This window comes from Myripristis murdjan, chromosome 19 (genome assembly GCF_902150065.1).
Source record: "Myripristis murdjan chromosome 19, fMyrMur1.1, whole genome shotgun sequence".
Lineage (NCBI taxonomy): Eukaryota > Metazoa > Chordata > Actinopteri > Holocentriformes > Holocentridae > Myripristis > Myripristis murdjan.
The window spans coordinates 5,058,334-5,075,436 of record NC_043998.1 but is presented as its reverse complement, the minus strand read 5'-3'; the positions used below and the strand labels follow the sequence as shown (position 1 = coordinate 5,075,436).

General features: G+C 43.7%; 1 protein-coding gene across 1 annotated transcript in view; it reads right to left on the bottom strand.

Annotated features, from left to right (window-relative positions):
• LOC115378361 (PH and SEC7 domain-containing protein 1-like) overlaps positions 1-10,705 on the bottom strand; it is a 35,076-nt gene extending 24,371 nt beyond the window's left edge. The window contains exons 1-6 of the mRNA XM_030078597.1: positions 10,302-10,705; positions 8,424-8,615; positions 7,637-7,717; positions 6,430-6,542; positions 5,983-6,041; positions 4,796-4,885 (exon numbers count right to left, since the gene is read on the bottom strand). Coding sequence (XP_029934457.1) covers positions 4,796-4,885; positions 5,983-6,041; positions 6,430-6,542; positions 7,637-7,717; positions 8,424-8,615; positions 10,302-10,477 — 711 coding nt within the window. The 5' untranslated portion in view covers positions 10,478-10,705. The remainder of the gene's footprint in view (positions 1-4,795; positions 4,886-5,982; positions 6,042-6,429; positions 6,543-7,636; positions 7,718-8,423; positions 8,616-10,301) is intronic.
• Between the last annotated feature and the right edge of the window lie 6,398 nt (positions 10,706-17,103).

Here is a 17,103-nt window from a genome sequence, read left to right as displayed (position 1 = left end):
ACAGAGAAGCTGCAGATTTTCAGCTCCATGTGAGTGTAATACATCCACCAAGTTTGGTCCATTAGATCCTTCCGTGTCGCAGTAACAAGGGCTTCAGCAGGACTGAACTGCTCCAAAACAAACGGAGAAGATACAAACCGGAAAACAACATGACTTTGAGAAGCGACGCAGAGCTGAAAATGTGTTTTGAAGGATGCACAGCAACACACACGTTTGCTTGGAGCGCTCATTTCAGCCAGCTGTTTTCTGCAGTTGCACTACCACTGTGTCACCATACAGTGGCGCTCCGGTCCTCTTTTCAATCTACGGGGTGAAAGAGCGGCAGTACGACAGAGCGGGAGTTAATGGACCAGACTTGGTGGATGTGTTGCACTTGGTAAAAAGGTGAGCTTTTAATGAATTTCCTCTGTGGCTTCATTGCTGATTGCAGCAACGGAGGCGCTCGCATAATTAATCTGAACTTTCGATATGTTTATCTGCAGAATGCGTGATTTCAGAGAGGCTTGGAATGAAGTTGAAGCGGTGAAGGGGTGAAGAGGCGTAGCTTATTCTCTGGTCAATATAGAAATTTAGAAAGTTCACTGCAGAAAACATCAACAGGTTGGCTGTAAAACTGCATGGGGGAAAGAAGACCCACAGTGCTGACTCTCACATCGGAAGGGGTCATTTTACTGCAACAAAACTCATGTAACATTGCTTAACATAACTTTAACAAATCATTTAGTCTCACATTCAGCACTGAAATCTTGTTTTGGGCGACAAAATCCGCCAGTAGGATTACCTGTTTCAATACAGTTTCTCTTGGTTCAGGAATTTTCAAATATGTTCAAACAATGCAGAATAAGGCAGATCAACCTGCTAGATCATGAAAATGACACTTGATTCTAGAAAACTCTAGAAACTCCTTGATTAGCATTGGATACAAGCGGGACTATCTCATCCCACTGTCCGTTTTTCATACTTGTTTTAAGAAGAGAGTAAACGACTTGTTAAGATTGAGCTGTTTTTTTTTGTACAATTTTGGAGTAGGACGCTTAACATTTCCACAAGAAAAAGCAGAGCCTCCTTTTATATTACAGGATAAATAAACATTCAGATGAGCAATGGCTCTCAAGCGATTTTTCAAAGGTGAGACTCTATCCTCTCTGTACCGTATATCACAGCTAAGTGATTGAGAATAAATGCGATGTCGATGTGGGACTGCCTCTGAGCTTAGTGTGTAAGTGTTTGTCAGCCTGTCGGGGGAGGAAACGTCCCCTGGAGTCCGTTAAGATATTTTATGGCCTCATTATGAATCCTAGAATGGGAACGCATCGATTTAGACAAACACGTCTGAGTACTCGAACAGACAAGTTGTGCTGCACTGTACATGTACTCGATAAACCCGGGCTTTTATTACTGCGTGGATGTAATTCATTTTAATCATGATCTAATTTTTATTAAAGTGCATTTAACTCACCTTTTAAGTTAATGTAAGCCTCTGTGTTGCTAAAGCTGTGATGTTATCTCATACCAAGTAACATGAACATATGGCCTATAAATCAATACATGAATTAATGCTGTTCTGCTTAGGGCCTAAACAAAAACAATTCTACATACAGAGTAGAAACCATTACCATAGCAACTATTATAACTTCAGGCCAGACAGGCAATTGTTCAAAACATCTTGAAGGCCAAATGGAGACCCCCTTCTTCTCCTTCATACTGTTTCCGATGCTATACCGTTCACGCGAGTCTACAGTAGAATTGTCAGATGAAAAATGAGCAGCCGTTTCAAAGTGCGGGACAAAGAACAAATCTTCCGAGTGTTATGATGTGCCGGGAAGTGGGAGAGCGGGCTGTGACGCCACCGCTGGCTTCACACGCTCGGCTCGGGAGATTGCTCCATTTGGCTGCTCTATTGTGGTGGTAATGGGAAACATATCGCTGGGTTTAATCAGAAAAGGCTGAACTGGTGAAAAAGTGGGAGAAAGCGGGTTGAGAGGGACTAATTAAGAAGGAGAGAAAAGCCACGAGGAGGAGCGAGAGACAATGGAAAGACGGAGTTAATGAAGGGAGAGAGGGAAAGCAAGAAAACAAGAAAACAAGAGCGAATGCAAGAACGCAAGCGAGTAAGAAAAGAAGGATGTGGGACTAATTGAAAGAGAGCGGGAGGTAGAGTCTAACGGAGGTAGAGAAAGGTATCATGGGGATGCGAAGCCCAAATCATTATTTTCCAGTCCACCTGGCAGCTGATTTCTGTTTTAGCCACAGGGCTCGGTGGTTCAGCGCCACTCTGGTGTTTCCTGTCCCTCAGAGCAACGCTTCAGCATATGGCACGCGCTTAAATAAATGATCACCTAACGCTGCTTTGTGCATTGCGATGAATGAGGCCTATACGCTAATATATACACTAATATATATAATACACAGTTTGATTTGATCCAGATTTGGCAAAAATGAAGATTGGTTTTTCAAAGTGCTTTTTTTCAATCATCATCATATAATGTAGAGTCTATATAAGTGTTGTATTTCGTAAAGGCTTTAGGTGAGAGGAAGTCGTTTTTGTTTTCTACAAATTTTGAGACTATAAAATTGATTAAGGGCTCAAAATAAACTTGAAATTGACCTTGAACTTAAATAAAGGACCACCCCTTGAAAAGCGCCTTAATGTAACCTCCATGAGTCAGGCTCATCATGCATGAAGTGTGTTTTTATAATGAAAGCCTTCAAATTAAACATTCCACACAAAAGATATTCACAAGTACACTTAATAGTGAAAAAAAAAAAAAAATCAAACATCCATAACATGCTACACTGCAATCCAACAGTGACACAATATTTGATCACCTCTATTAACCTAACAAAATATGTCATGATAAGTCAAATAGGGATGATATGGAAAAAATAGGCCACTAGAAATTTTTTTTTTTTTACCTATTGACTATCTACTAAAAAATGTCAAATCAAGTGCATTTTTTTTTGCCTTAGGTGAAAATTCAATCCACGTTACAGACACACAGCGAACACACACATGTAAGCACTTCCTACAGCGTATGACATCACCTCAAATGTCAGTCACAAAATTGATCTCACACCTCGACCGAAGTGAGATGACAAAGATGCGGGGATAGGTGGAAGAGAAGGAACGAGGAAAAATGACCCGTCTGTTTTCTAGACCAAGGAAAAGAAGGTATGAGGAAGTGAAGTCCACAGAATGGAAAGGATGAGGGAGATGATAGAGAAAAATGTGTTTGCCCTGCTGTGGCGGCTGTGGTGTGCCTTACGGCTGAAAATAAAAGACTTTGAACCTCAAGACAAGGAAATGAACGAGGGACAGAGGGAGGGAGGACACAGAAAAAACGGGAGGGGTGTGAGGGAGGCAAGACCGCGAAATGGTGACAGAGGAAACGAGCGCCGAGTCCGGGACGAGATGTGTGCGATTTGTGTTTTGTCTTGGTGTGTGTGTGTGTGTGTGTGTGTGTGTGCATATGTGGGGTGAGGGATGAGCGACAGAGAGAAGGATTTCTTCTGTGTGAGAAAACACACACAGCAGACATGAGGGGGGGAAATGGGAGAGCGAGAAAATGAGTGGCGGAAATGAGGGATGCAGGGATGGGAGGAAATAGCAGCAGGAGGAATGACAGTCATTTTGTAGCAGGAAATGATGGAGTGACAGGAGAGGAGAGGAGAAGAAAGGAGAGAGGAGAACTGAATGGGGCATTTCCACTGTGACAGAGATGAAGATGCGTTAAAAAGAGAAAGAGAAATGAGAGACAGAGATAAAAGAGAAAACGCAAAGCAGCTAAACAGTGACAAGATAAGGAGAAAGTGGGAGTGGGCAGGCAGTTGGAGAACAAGGGAGTGAGAGAGAGAGAGAGAGAGGGAGGGAGAGAAAAGAGAGCATGGCTTGAGGGTAAAAAATAGGAGAGAGTCAGCAAGAGAGAGAGAGAGAGAGAGAGAGGAAAAGGAGTGGGAGCTGCTGGAAAGTGGAAAACATGATTTAAAAGAGTGTTCTTGGATCTATACGCTGCATTAATAAAACAGCTACCCCAGGTCAGTGGGGTAGCTCTGCCTCTTTCTCTTCTCTCTCTCTCTCTCCTTCTCTATTGCTTCGCTTACAGTCATGTGGTGGCATGGGGGCTGATGCTATCTGCCCTTAATAACAGCCGCAGCTTTTCATTTCAGAATTCATTCCTTTCATTTCTGCAGAAGGCCCCCCTCTCCCTCTCCCTCATGCATTATAAATACTCCATTACAACTTGTTGACTCGTGCTCTGGGGCTCTGTGCCACGTTGACGGACCGCTTTGCAGGCAAAACTAATCAACGGCATCATCAGTAGGTGCACCGGCAGACAGGCAGCCCACTCTGATTGTGTTATTTTTCCGCGTCATGCGCCCCCGGGCCTCCACACCCACAGCGCCTGCTGGCTCTGGCTCTATTGTAACCCAGCTCAACGAGGTTAGGCTAATAGCCTAATCTAATGCTGTTCCAGTCAAGCACAGGTACCCTGAGGAGACTGATATCTCCTTCTCCTTGTCTCCAGATGACACGGTAATCAGTCACAAACCCTTTCATTTAGCTGGAGCGCACCAGGAAGTGGCAAGCCAGGGCTGGCTCCTGATTGGAGGCCCCTGGAGATGAGGCGGATGCCAGCTGGCACGGAGCGCAGCCCAGACAACCAGGCTCAGTAACACAGATCTGAGGGACAATATAATGCTGGAACGCACACAGTCCGTTCTGTGCATGGCTCTGTCTGCATGTGTGTGTGTGTCAAGGTGTGTGTGTAAGCCATTGGAAATAAGAACAACCTACCTTAAGCAGATCCTTGGGAAAATCTTGGCCGTTGTTCAGTCCTTCCAGGTTCCCGATGAACTGTGTACAGGACATCCTCTTGCCAATGTTCTGAAATACAAACAAATGGCAATTTATATACGGTTACGTGATGTTATTTGAACACAAACTGCCTCCCTGACATTAATACAAGCAGACTGCAGTCTTTTCACATTGATTTCAGATGTTTCGGGATGTGGGTTTTAATCCAAATTCAAAACTCTCATATCCCCTACTATTGTATTAAAAGTTTCCATATTGAGTCTGTGAGGAGGTAATTGAGAGTGAAGACTCTGGGATAATGAAGACTATTTGCAGCCTCAATTTTCATTTGGAGCTAAATGAATTCAAAGGGAGCAGTTGGCCCCAGCCGTGGTCTCAATATGAAGGATTTTTTGTAACATACTCTGCCCCATCATCCCCCAACCCATCGCAAACCTGAATGGCTTAGAGGAGTTTTGAAGGTCAAGTCAAATTCATGTATATGATATAATGATATATCATATTTTATATATGATTTTTATTTCTACTCATCAATATGATAAAAAAAAGTGCTGCTGAGGATGCTGATTATTAATAGAAGGCATGGTGTCTGATTATGATGCTAATAATGGAGTAATGACATATATCAGACAGTCCTCTCATTGAAGATAATGACGGTGATCTTATGATAGTGATCACATGGAAAATGAAGATCAAACGTGCAGATTTCTCGAATCTCTCCTGATTTGTCCCTCCCTAAAACATCAGATCTCATACCCAGTCACCTCTAGAGCCCCTTTAACTAATCATTTATCTGCAGAGCTGTAGTATCACAGAAAGCAGCCGCCAGTGGCCTAGATTTACAAAGGGAGGCTTTGACTGAAAAAGCAGCGGATTTATGAGTGGAGTTCAGCTGGCAGACCTGCAGACCGAGATCAGCTGGTGATCAGTCTGGGTCTTATATTTCAAAAAGCTATCTACAGAGTTCATCAAAAGGGGCTTTGATGAGAATGTGGCTCTCCAAACTTTTCATTCCCTTCATTTATCCGTCTTATGACTGGGCAACCCCGCCTGCCAACAGTACACACACCCATAGACAGGGAAGCTTATACACACAGATATACACGCATCTTCACAGATACACACACACACAAATGGACATTAACGGCACACTGATGTGTACTTACATGGCCATGTAGATCAGTGTTCAACAGCATAAGGGCACAGGTAAGAGTGTGAACTGCATCTAGACGAAAAAAAAAAAGATCTGTTATTATATTTTATCCAAACCAGTTTGTGTTTTCAAGTTCCTAAAAAAAATACTAAATCAGATCAAACAGTTTTCTAAAAACAAAGTTTCTCTCCAAAAAATAAAAAATGAAACAACGGCGTTGGATGAAATGCAATAATATGTGTGATGCTGATGATGCACACTAGGTTTTCTGCTTTCATGATGCAAAGTGAATTTCCACTGGGACAATAAAACATGGCTCATTATTAAATATTACAAAGGATACTGGCTTCACAAGACGTTTGCCCATAAGATGGCGACCTACTTAGCACAAGAAGATTTTTGTCCGTGATGGATACTTCCCTTTTATTGGCTGTGAAACGTTTCCCTGCAGAGTACTTACCCTCCGACGGTAGGACTTTTGGGTTGCACTTGAGGTAACGCCTAGAAAAGTGTGACAGCACCCTCTCCCTCTCCTGTGTCTCCCCCATCAGGGCAAACTGCCTGAGGAAGGTCCTGCAGCCACGAGCAAAAGGAAAGTCATGAAGTTACTGTCAATTATCTAACTGAATACAAAGTTAAAGATTGATGGCAAAGAAAAATATAAGAAACTGGACAAACTCAGAAGGTTTTGGATTAATCCTACTCTGTCCAAAAACCTAACCATATCAAAATCCATAGATGAAAAATTTACTCCAGTTTCCACCTGTGATTTATCATCCCCTAGCAACTATCAATCATGATTTAAGAGTCTTATTACATGTATTTAGTTACTTATCTTTAATAATCATGAATAAATCAAGGTGCAAAGGTGACACTTGGTGACACTAGTGGAGCAGTGGATTGACTGATAATATGTGGCTACAGTCTGTCATTTCAAAACAAATGCAAGGCCAAAGCTGCCCTCTAGAGAGCAGTACTACCATCCACTGATTGCAATGAGGATATCAAGATAACAACAGGGTGCAGCTTTGCTTCTCATCGAACGCCATCAAAGCCTCCACCATGCAAAAGCACTCATTTTACAGAAAGAGAGAGGGGTTGTTCAAGTTGCAACCAAGGTAAAAAACAAGCATACAAACAAAAACCAATGGTTTTAATCACAGCTATAGTTATTCTGATATCATTCGAATTTATTGTTTTAATAGAAAAAATTCCACACAATAGCAACTTATGCATTAGACAAACTTAACCAGCAACATTTAGCAGAATTTGGCAGGTGGTGTTTTAATTTCTCACCCTGGTTTGGAACCTTTATAAATGTATTATATATCTGGGTATTAAAAAACAATAACTTTCAGTGGAGTATCATATCAAAAGGCATTCAAAATAGCTAAAATATTGGATTATTAGTTTTCTACTGAGAAAAAACAACAAAAACAAATATGCAGCACCATGTGAAAAACAAATGCTGCAGAGAAAACATTCTTCTCTCTTGCACAATCAAATGTGGTTTCATTTGATTTGACAAAAGAAGGAAAGTACAAGTTTTACAGTAAAACTTGTATCCGTGATACATGTTGTAGTTATGTGTTTTTAGAAACTTTGTGTCATATCCAGCACTGTATGTGTGAGTGAATGTCTTGTATACACAGTATGTGACCACTCACCGGAGTGCCTGGTCGACAGTGAGGCCTGTGAAGTTGAAGAAACTCAGATACTCTTCTGCTACCATACGACTGAAGTCATTACTGTAGCAAGATAGATAGATAGATAGATAGACAGATAGATGGATAGAACACAAGAAGGAGAAAGAAAATAAGAAAAAAAATGCCCAATCTAAGCATAAAATGTCAATCAAATGATCAAATGCTAGCTTTCTCAGCTCACTCACTGGCCCCAATTCAGGCTGTCAGTCAGTGCACACTAGTACAGTCAGCTGGAGATCCCCCCCTCCCAGGCTTCCCAGGGTACATCTGTCAGAAATGAGGAAACCCTTTAATCCCAAATTCTTTCTCATCAGTGCTTGCAAGCAAGTGACAGACTGACAGGCTGAACCAGTGGCACAGTAGTGGAGGAATGCAGACATGCAAAAAACATGGCAGCATTTTGGGCAGAATGTAAAGTGACGCATATGCAGGAAAGTGCGGTGTGTGCATTGACCCTGCTAATGGATTTGCATTCATTAAATAAAGATAAGATGCAACAGAAAGAAGATCAAAGAGTATATAAATACTTTATTCTCATGAGGCAATGCCTGCTATCTCACATTGTGCAAAACCGCTATATGTAGCTGACTGTAGTTATTAATATTAGTAGTAATAGTCATACCAGTCTTATTAGCATTATCATTATTACTATTATAATTATTGGTAGATTGGTAGATTAAAATAAAACAAGTGCATGACTACCAGGATTTGCAGACAGACACAACAAAATAAGCCTGCAACAGCTCACTTCTTGCTGAGGTGGCGCGCCACATCGGACTTCCTGAAGCCGTCCAGGTTGTAGAGCCGCTTGGCCAGGCGTTTGGAGGCCGCCACGTCGGCACGGTGGCTGCCGTTAGTGAGGGTCTCGCTGCTGCCCAGACCCAGCCTGTCACTGAGGTCCTGATCCAGCTCAGAATCTGTGGCCAGGCGGGCCTTCTCCCTGCAGAGGGGCAGTGGTGGGGGCGCCAGAGGTTAGAGAGAGAGAAAAAAGACATAGTGAGTGACTGAAATAGGACACAGTAACAGAGATGAGCAGAAAAAGACATATGGAAAGAAATGGAATGATTGAGGTTGGAAAAAGGAAGTACTGGAGGGAGAGAGAGGTAGAATATGAGGAAGACATATGAAATTCATTGATAATTTAAGGGTAAAAGCACTAGTAATAATAATAGTGTTAATATTAACAGTAATGCCATTATCTGCAAGCTCTACTACTACTTCTACTGCTGCTACTAATAAAGACCAATCCTACTGGATAACAGTAATAATAAACTTTATTTATAGGGTACTAATTTGAAAGCAGAAATGACAAAGTGCTTTGGAATGGCATAACAGAAGAATAGTATAATACATAATGGTGAGATAAAAACAGAAAACCTACTCAAGAGAAATTAAGTTTAAAAAGAAGGAAAAATAACTCTTTTAACTGTATTGAGATATAATAAAAAAATATATATATCACAAGCTGAATGGCCAGTGGATAGTGAAGGATGCTGTTAGAGATAAAAGAGAATGTAGTAGTAATATTAGCTGAGAAGGAGGAGGAGTATGAGAGGATGGAAATAGACATGAATAGAGAGAAGGAAGGCAGAGGGAGATCATGAAAAATGTAGGGAAAGAGCAGAAAGGAAAACAATGAGTGCAAATATGCAGTATTTAAACTTAGTTAGAGGTCAGAGCTTAAATAAATGTAGTTATGGTGTGACTTTCTTTCACATATTTTCTCATTTTTGGTGTAAAGTATAACGGAATTTGTCCAAACTATTTCATCTTCAAACAAAACACATGGTATCATTATACACTTGAGTAATACCTTCTTTCCAAATCTCCGTTTTCCCCATTTCCTGGCTTTCTCTTATCACTTCCTCATTAAGCCCCTTCAAAGCATTAGCAGCTTCAGAAGTACAGAACTTATTATATCAGAATTATTCTGTGATAATAATTTAAGCATGTTATGTCACCTTGAGAGCTACTTTTTTCTGGGTTCTGCTAGAATATGGATGATAGAAACGGGGTCTCTGAGTTCATTCACTTAGAATTCGACATGTTTCTCAGACGACGCCGAGCGCCTCTGCGGCACAGTCGAAAGCCGTGTAACCATTCTAGTCACGCCAGCCAAAGACAACAATGACAGTCAAACAGCTCAGATTTGTATTCCAAAAAGCAAGAAACAGCAACACTTCCTGCACAAGTGGAGCTCGCGTTCTGGAGCCCTTCACAGAGGAACCGGCCAAGAAAACCCACAGCACACAACGCAGGGGCCTCGCTTCCCACACTGACACCATCCACCATCCACCATCCACCATCCTTACCCATGAGTCAGACAAATCTCACCAGAGCAAACACAGTAATTAATAACCCGAGCTGACTGCTTAAGAGAGCTACAGCGGTTCATTGGTCAACTTTGGTTCCACAGAGCACACACAAGGAAATCTAAGCTAAGAGTGCAGAGCAAACACTCTCAGTCTACATTTCAGCTTTGCAAATAGGCCTGACCAGCCCTGATAGCTTCTAAGGGAAAAAGGACATGATTTGAATTTTCTATGTGGCCAGGAATAATATTCAAATCCTCTTTGTTGCATGAGAGAAAGAGAGAGGACAGACAGGTCTATGGGTGGGATCTTACCTGTGGCGAGAGCGCCTAACCGGCAAATACCTTTCCTCTCCGACAGCAACAGAGCCATGACAGCAGAAGACAGAGGAGGTCCTCCCTGGTGTCCCTGTCCCCCGCCCAGCACCCTGCCTCACACTGGTCACTCGACTGACCCCCCCCCTCCTCCTGGACCCATAACCCGACCGCATAACTGTTCCCCAGCAGCCCTCTCAGGCTCTGTGTGTCTCTCCTCGCAGAGGCTAGCCCCACACCTGTAGCTTCGCCCTACAGGCCCACTGACTAAGACATTCCTCTGCCTGGTTGTGGGTCTGCCTGAAGTGAGAAGAAAATGCATGAGTCCCCTTTTCTCCCTTCTCTCACTTTCCTCCCTTCTATTTGCTGTCATCTGATCTTCACAGCAAGTTTCCTCCCCTCCCAAAGTGAAGGAGCTGTTTGTCCTACAATGCCTCTCCCTTTCTCCCTCTCAGTCTGTTTGTTTCTGCTCCTCTTTGCTCTCCTCCCTCCCTCCCTCTCCCTCCCTCTCCCTCTCTCTCTCTCTCTCTCTCCAACTTTTTCTTTCTCCCTTCCTCTCTCCCTCTTCCACTGTGCAAACTTTAGCACTGTCCCCTGCTGACCTTGGGTTCTAGGCATGGCATGAAACTTGGCTCGCCCAAAATCCCTCTACCCCCCTGTTTCTCTCGCTCCCTCCATTCATTCCTCTGTGTAATCTCCAATTACACACACAGTGTGTGCATCCTTGGGGTGTTGTATACATCCTAGCCTACTTTGTCTCTGCCATGAGCTTTTACAGAGAAAACAAAGATGCGAGGCGTTAGGTTGAAATGTCCACTAGGTGTGTGCCTCCATATTGTTTCCTCTACAACAGCGAGAGAACAGGTAGCCTTTTGTACACACCACAGGCCATTGTGGCGTCTGTTTACACCATGCTTTTCATGAGGAATGTGTTTGGAGTGGCTAACTAGTTAGATCGGGCCAGCGCTGCAGTAACGTCTCGGCCACCTGTTGGCATAATCAACAAGAGCCTGCACAATGCCGGGGTCCTGAGAGAATTCCTGGTGTCAGCCTCGGCTTCAATAGTCTATCATCGCATAATTGGACCCCCTCTCTCCGTCCAACGAGCTGCTCCACACAATGAACCTCTCTGTCTAACAGTACAGACGATCTCAATAGGGGAATGTGTATGTGTGTAAGAGTCTGTGTGTGTGTGTATGTGGGGGGATTCCAACTTTTTATCACAGTATGGACAAGCCCTCAGAAATATTTGCACTCTTGTGTTGCTCCTGGATCCCGCTGCTCCTGGACTGCCAGAGCTGGGCTGCTTGTTCAAGTCTGATTACAGCGGCGTAAGGTAAATATTTAACTTAGTCCAGCATGATCTGGTTCTCATTTAAAGAGATTTAAGTGATAAAAAAAAGTCCGAGCTACACTTAATCTAATAATCTAAAGGCATAACTTTAAATACATTCAATAACATAGCAGATAAAGCGTCCAAAGTGTGAGGCTGCTGCACTGTTTTTCCACCCCTTTGCACAGTATTTTAGCACTGATCAGCTGAAACTTGAGACTGGATTATGTTTTCTTTTTTTGTGTCACTGGACAGGGCTTTTGCAGGCACACACACAATCAGGCCACTGTTCAATAAATGGAAGAGAAAAGAACGCTGTAACGGTGGCAGGAGTAATGCTGCTATTAGCAGGATGGTGGAGGGCAACTGGTCTAATTAGCCACAGTGCGCAAACACAGAGACTCACAAGCCACAATATATAACACCAGCACTCATGTGTGACTGCATACCAACAGCAATGCACCTGCCCCCCCCACCACAATCACACACACACACACACACACACACACGCTTAAATCCTATACAGACAAAGTAATATTACAGAATAACAGACTGGAGCAGGGATTTGAAATTGGTACAAATTACTAGATCAATGTGGACAGCATACTGTGCAATAACAAAAACAGAGGATGACAAAGAGATAATGTTTGTCATTGCTGCTGCTAAAATTGCCCACCTGCATTAGCTTCACCCTTGGTATCAAAAAAAAAACCAAAAAAACAACCTGTGTGGGGTGACTGTTGTCCTCTGCTGCCATCTAGTGGTGACAGCGACAAGGTGACCCAGTGCAGTCACTGTACCTCTGCAGTGCTGTCACACCAAGTTAGGGTGACATTCACAATGCACAGGCTACCTCACAGTCTCATTTCCCCAGCAGAGGTGATTATTATAGACAGACAGAGCCTGTCTCTGACATCACCATGCTTGGACTGTGTCACGTATCTTGTGGGGGATATGATGAAATGAGAAAGTGACTGTGTTATCCATGTTTCAGTATGGAGAGGGCAACATGAAAAGACAAAGGAAGTTGGATTTAAAATGAAGTTGTTTGATGTGCAGGTGGGAGTCTAGGAATAGTTCTAACAGAGTTTCTTGGCCTATGAATGTGAAGGTGAGTCCTTCGTTGCTGCAGCAGCCATCTGCTTCTATCTAACTTGCCTACAGGAGCCACACACACACACACACACACACACACACACACACACACACACACACATACATGGCCCGCCTGCCAGACAGTAAAGGGACCACAGGCAGCCTTGTAGCGACCTTCACTCTCAGCCACTCTGCTACAGAATAGCACTGCAGCGCTGCTCTGCACAAGGAGAATGGTGCAGATGGAGGCTCATTTATCTGGAGACTGACAACAGTCCATTAAAGGGCTACTGACCTCAGACAAAGGCAATCAAAAATGCATTAATATCGAATTAACATCAAAAACATCCTTGATTTATCACTATTTATGAGGTTCCTTCCAGTGTTGTGACTAAAGCTGTAAGGTACATCTGAAAGTCACTCATGTTTCCACACTGTATAATTTCCAAAAAAACACTTACTACAAACATCAACATACAAACATACTTACCTTCTGTGTACTGGATGTTGTGAAAATATATTTGTATGTGCTATTAATTTGATCTAATTATGATGAACTGATTATATGTTATCCATATATGAGTGATTAACAATACATGACAGCACCCCTGCCTGATTCTTATATTATCATTTGTCTTAGAATGTAGGGTGACAGGAAGGACAGGAGAGAAAGAGAAAAGAAATGATATGTGACAAAGACCACGACCCAAATTCAAACCCACAGTGTTGTGAGAACATGGCACACATCTTAGCTGAGCTTTGTGAATCACCAAAGCATGACTCACTTGCAGCTAACCAGCCTCGTTCCTACTAATTCACAAGACATATATTCAAATGATTTTTCTTGTACCAGCATCATGCTATGACGACTGATAACTAACTAAAATGAATTTGTATAGTTAATGCCTGTCAAACACAATAATTTCCCCAAATACATAATAATGTCCCAGACAATGATAGTAGAATATACCTTGAATGGTGCTCGCTCACCTGGGGAAGGAGAAAGAGGGGTTGCTGTACCAGCTGCTCCCCAGCCGCGCTCCCTCTCCTGCTCTGGGCGGTGCATCGTCTGACCCACTGCTCAGCCTCTCACTGGACGGGGCGCGGGTGGCGTCCGAATCCCCTGTCACAGTGAGGATTGAATCCGAGAGACTGGGCCTCTCATCATGAGCCAGTGGGGCGAAGCTGAGCTGGACAATCTGCCGGGCACTCTGGCACACGGGTCCCTGGATGGCTGGGGTTAGTGTGGGCAGGTCAAACGTCAGGACGGTCTGGGTGCTGGAGGTCAGAAGCTCCTCGCTATCCAGGCTGTTGTAAGATGTCCCCTTGGCCCGGTGAGACTCCATGATGCTCTCAAAGTGGCGGCTGAAGGTGTCCTCCGAGGTGCGGCGAGGACCAGACACCAAGATGGGGGATTTCAGGGCGGGGTGGTGGTTGTCAAAGAAAGTTTCCAGTGGTCTGAAGAGAGAAAAGGAGATTTTAGAAGAGACAAAGAAACAGTAACAAATCATTATGTTCATGAAGATCAAATGCATGTTAACTAAGAGAGGATCCAGGAAAAGATCAGTCACCTGGGAATAATAGAATGGCTGTTTGTTGTATAATGTACTGACATTTAGAGTGTGCATTAATGCAAATGTGACACCAAACTGGTTTGTGGTCTACTTTGAAAACTAGGCTGGAATCAAAATAGAGATCAAAATGTGGGTCGAGGGAAAATCCTGCCTAACCAGTGTATTCTTGAACTTCGAGTGCGCGCGTGTGTGTGTGTGTGCACGTATACATGTGTGCACAGGCCATTTGTTCGAGCGTGTCTGTATTTGTTTGTATGTCTGTGTTTCTGCACACGTGATCATGCTCACTTTTTCAGCAGGTGTCCAAACACCTCCGGCTCCTCCTGGGCTGCGTGCTGCCTCTTCCTGTTGTCTCCTTGCATTCTCACACTGGCCCAGCTTACCATTTCTTCCTCCTCCTCGTCCTCCTCCTCGTCCTCGTCCTCCTCGTCCTCCTCCTCCCCCTCCACCTCTGCCACTTTGCCACCTTCCTCCTCTCCATCTGTCCGCTCATAGGCCAGGCCACCCAGGGGGCTGCTGCCTGTCCCCGAGGTGCCCAGCACACTGCGGTTACTCCCAAATGCAGAGTCGGCATCTTCCTGTTCAGCTAACAGCACCTCGTCTATGTCCGTCTCGCGATAGCAGCGTAGTGGGATGGCGTCCAGGTCAGTTTCTGAATACTTTAGGGTCCGCCTGATGATGCCAGTTTTGGGTGATGTACCAGCCATGGCAGGGGGAGGGGTCACCAGCTCCACCTCCACATGCTGCACCTCATGATTGGCAGAGAGGAGAGGCAGCGAGGAAGGGGGCGTTGGAGTGGGAGACTCACTGGAGTTTCCACTAGGAGGAGCTGTGGAAGCTTCCAGAGAGTCTGCAATGGGAGAGAAACATTTGTAACCACTGATGCTCATATTACATTTAAACATGGTGCCATAGAGGACACGCAATGATGCTGACACAGTGGCCTTGCAGTGCTCTTTGGCTGCCTTCTTTATGCTGTCTCTACTGAATCCCATTTAAAATTTCCAAGTGACGGATGGTGGACTGGAGTAAAAAAGTCCTTTAAATTTACCATAATATGAGGGCTGATCTGCTGTGAAGCTACAGCTACTGTGGTGAACAAGTACTAGCCCTGACCAAAATCTCAATCCATCCAGGAAACACTGCAACAATGTCAAACCCCCCAGCCCATGGCTCACTGAAGTCATCAGGGATCACAGGACGGGGCTCAGAGCAGCAGAGAGAAAATGGAAAAAAATCTTGAAGGCCCATTAACCTCAGTGACTGACAGCGTCTCCTAGCATCATGGTCAAATGCCTAAGACCACTTACTATCAGCCACAGATGCTCGGAAAAAAAAAAAAAAAAAAGTTTTCTGCTTTAATCTCACATCTCCATCCACCCCTCCTCCACCCTCCACTCTGCTCAGTCCAGACATGTTTGTCTTGGTCTTTACCAGATATCTAACCTTACCTACTCAGTCTCCTGCAGCTCATTCTCACCTCTGACCAAGGAGGAAGACTCCAAACTTCTGCTGAAATCTCCTCCTACATGTCTGTTGGACCCGATAACATTCACCCCAGGTTGAAAGGTACAGACCAGTTTCACTCTTACCCCATTCTTATACAAACACTTGAGCATTTGGCCTTTACCAGGTCTCTGAATTCCTTTCTGAGAACAACATGTATGACCCGAATCAGTCTGGCTTTAAGTGGGGTCACGCTACCGGGACTGCACTCCTATCAGTACTAGAATCACTGCGTTTGACTGGAGCTGCTTGTCAGTCCTCAGCTCTATTTCTGCTAGGTCAGCTGCCTTTGACACGGTTAACCACCAAATCCTCCTCTCCACACTCACAGTGCTCTGTATCTAAGGATCTGCCCTCCGGTGGTTCATGTCCTACCTTTCAGGGAGATCTTTTAGAGTATCTTGGAGGGGGGAAGTGTCCAAACCACATGGTTTATCCACAGTCTCAGTTTGAGTCTCGGTGCTCGGTCCCTTCTCTTCTCAACATACACCACCTCACTGGAACCAATATCATCTGCTCCCATGGTTTTTCATGCCACTGCAGAGCTGACAATACCAAGCTCTTCCTATTGTTCCTGGCTGAAGATCCCCTTCTCTCAGCATGAATTTTGTCCTGCATTGCTGATATCTCATGAATGGATGAAGGAACATCACCTTCAGCTTAACCTCTCTAAGACTGAGCTCCTTCACTGCAAGAACTCAAAATCTTACCAAGAATATTTGTCTTATTTCTAGTCAAAATATCTCATTACACTTAAAATAAGACATGATCACCTAAGAAATAGCTTGTTTTTAGACAATTTTCACTTGTTTAAAGTGAATTTTCACTTTTTCCACTGGCGAATTTTGCCAATGAAACAAACAAATTTTCAAGTGAAAATTAACTTGAGGTGATCATGTCTTATTTTAAGTGTAATGAGATATTTTGACTAGAAATAAGACAAATATTCTTGGTAAGATTTTGAGTTTTTGCAGAGTTGTCATCCCAGACAATCCCGTTATACAAAAACAAATCAATATCCAGCTTGAATCAACCAAACTCATGTCCACAAAGTCTGCCCGAAACTTGGGTGTCATGACTGATGACTAAACTTTAAGGTCTATGTGGCCTCCATTTCTCAGTCATGTTGATTTTCCTGTACAATATCAGGAAGATCAGATCCCACCTGTCTGAGCATGTAGTACAATGCCTGGTACAAGCTCTCGTAATATTGTGCATTGACTGCTGCAACTCCTTCCTGCCAGGTCTCCTCACAAGTATGTTCAAACCTCTTCTGCTGCTTCTATGCACTCTT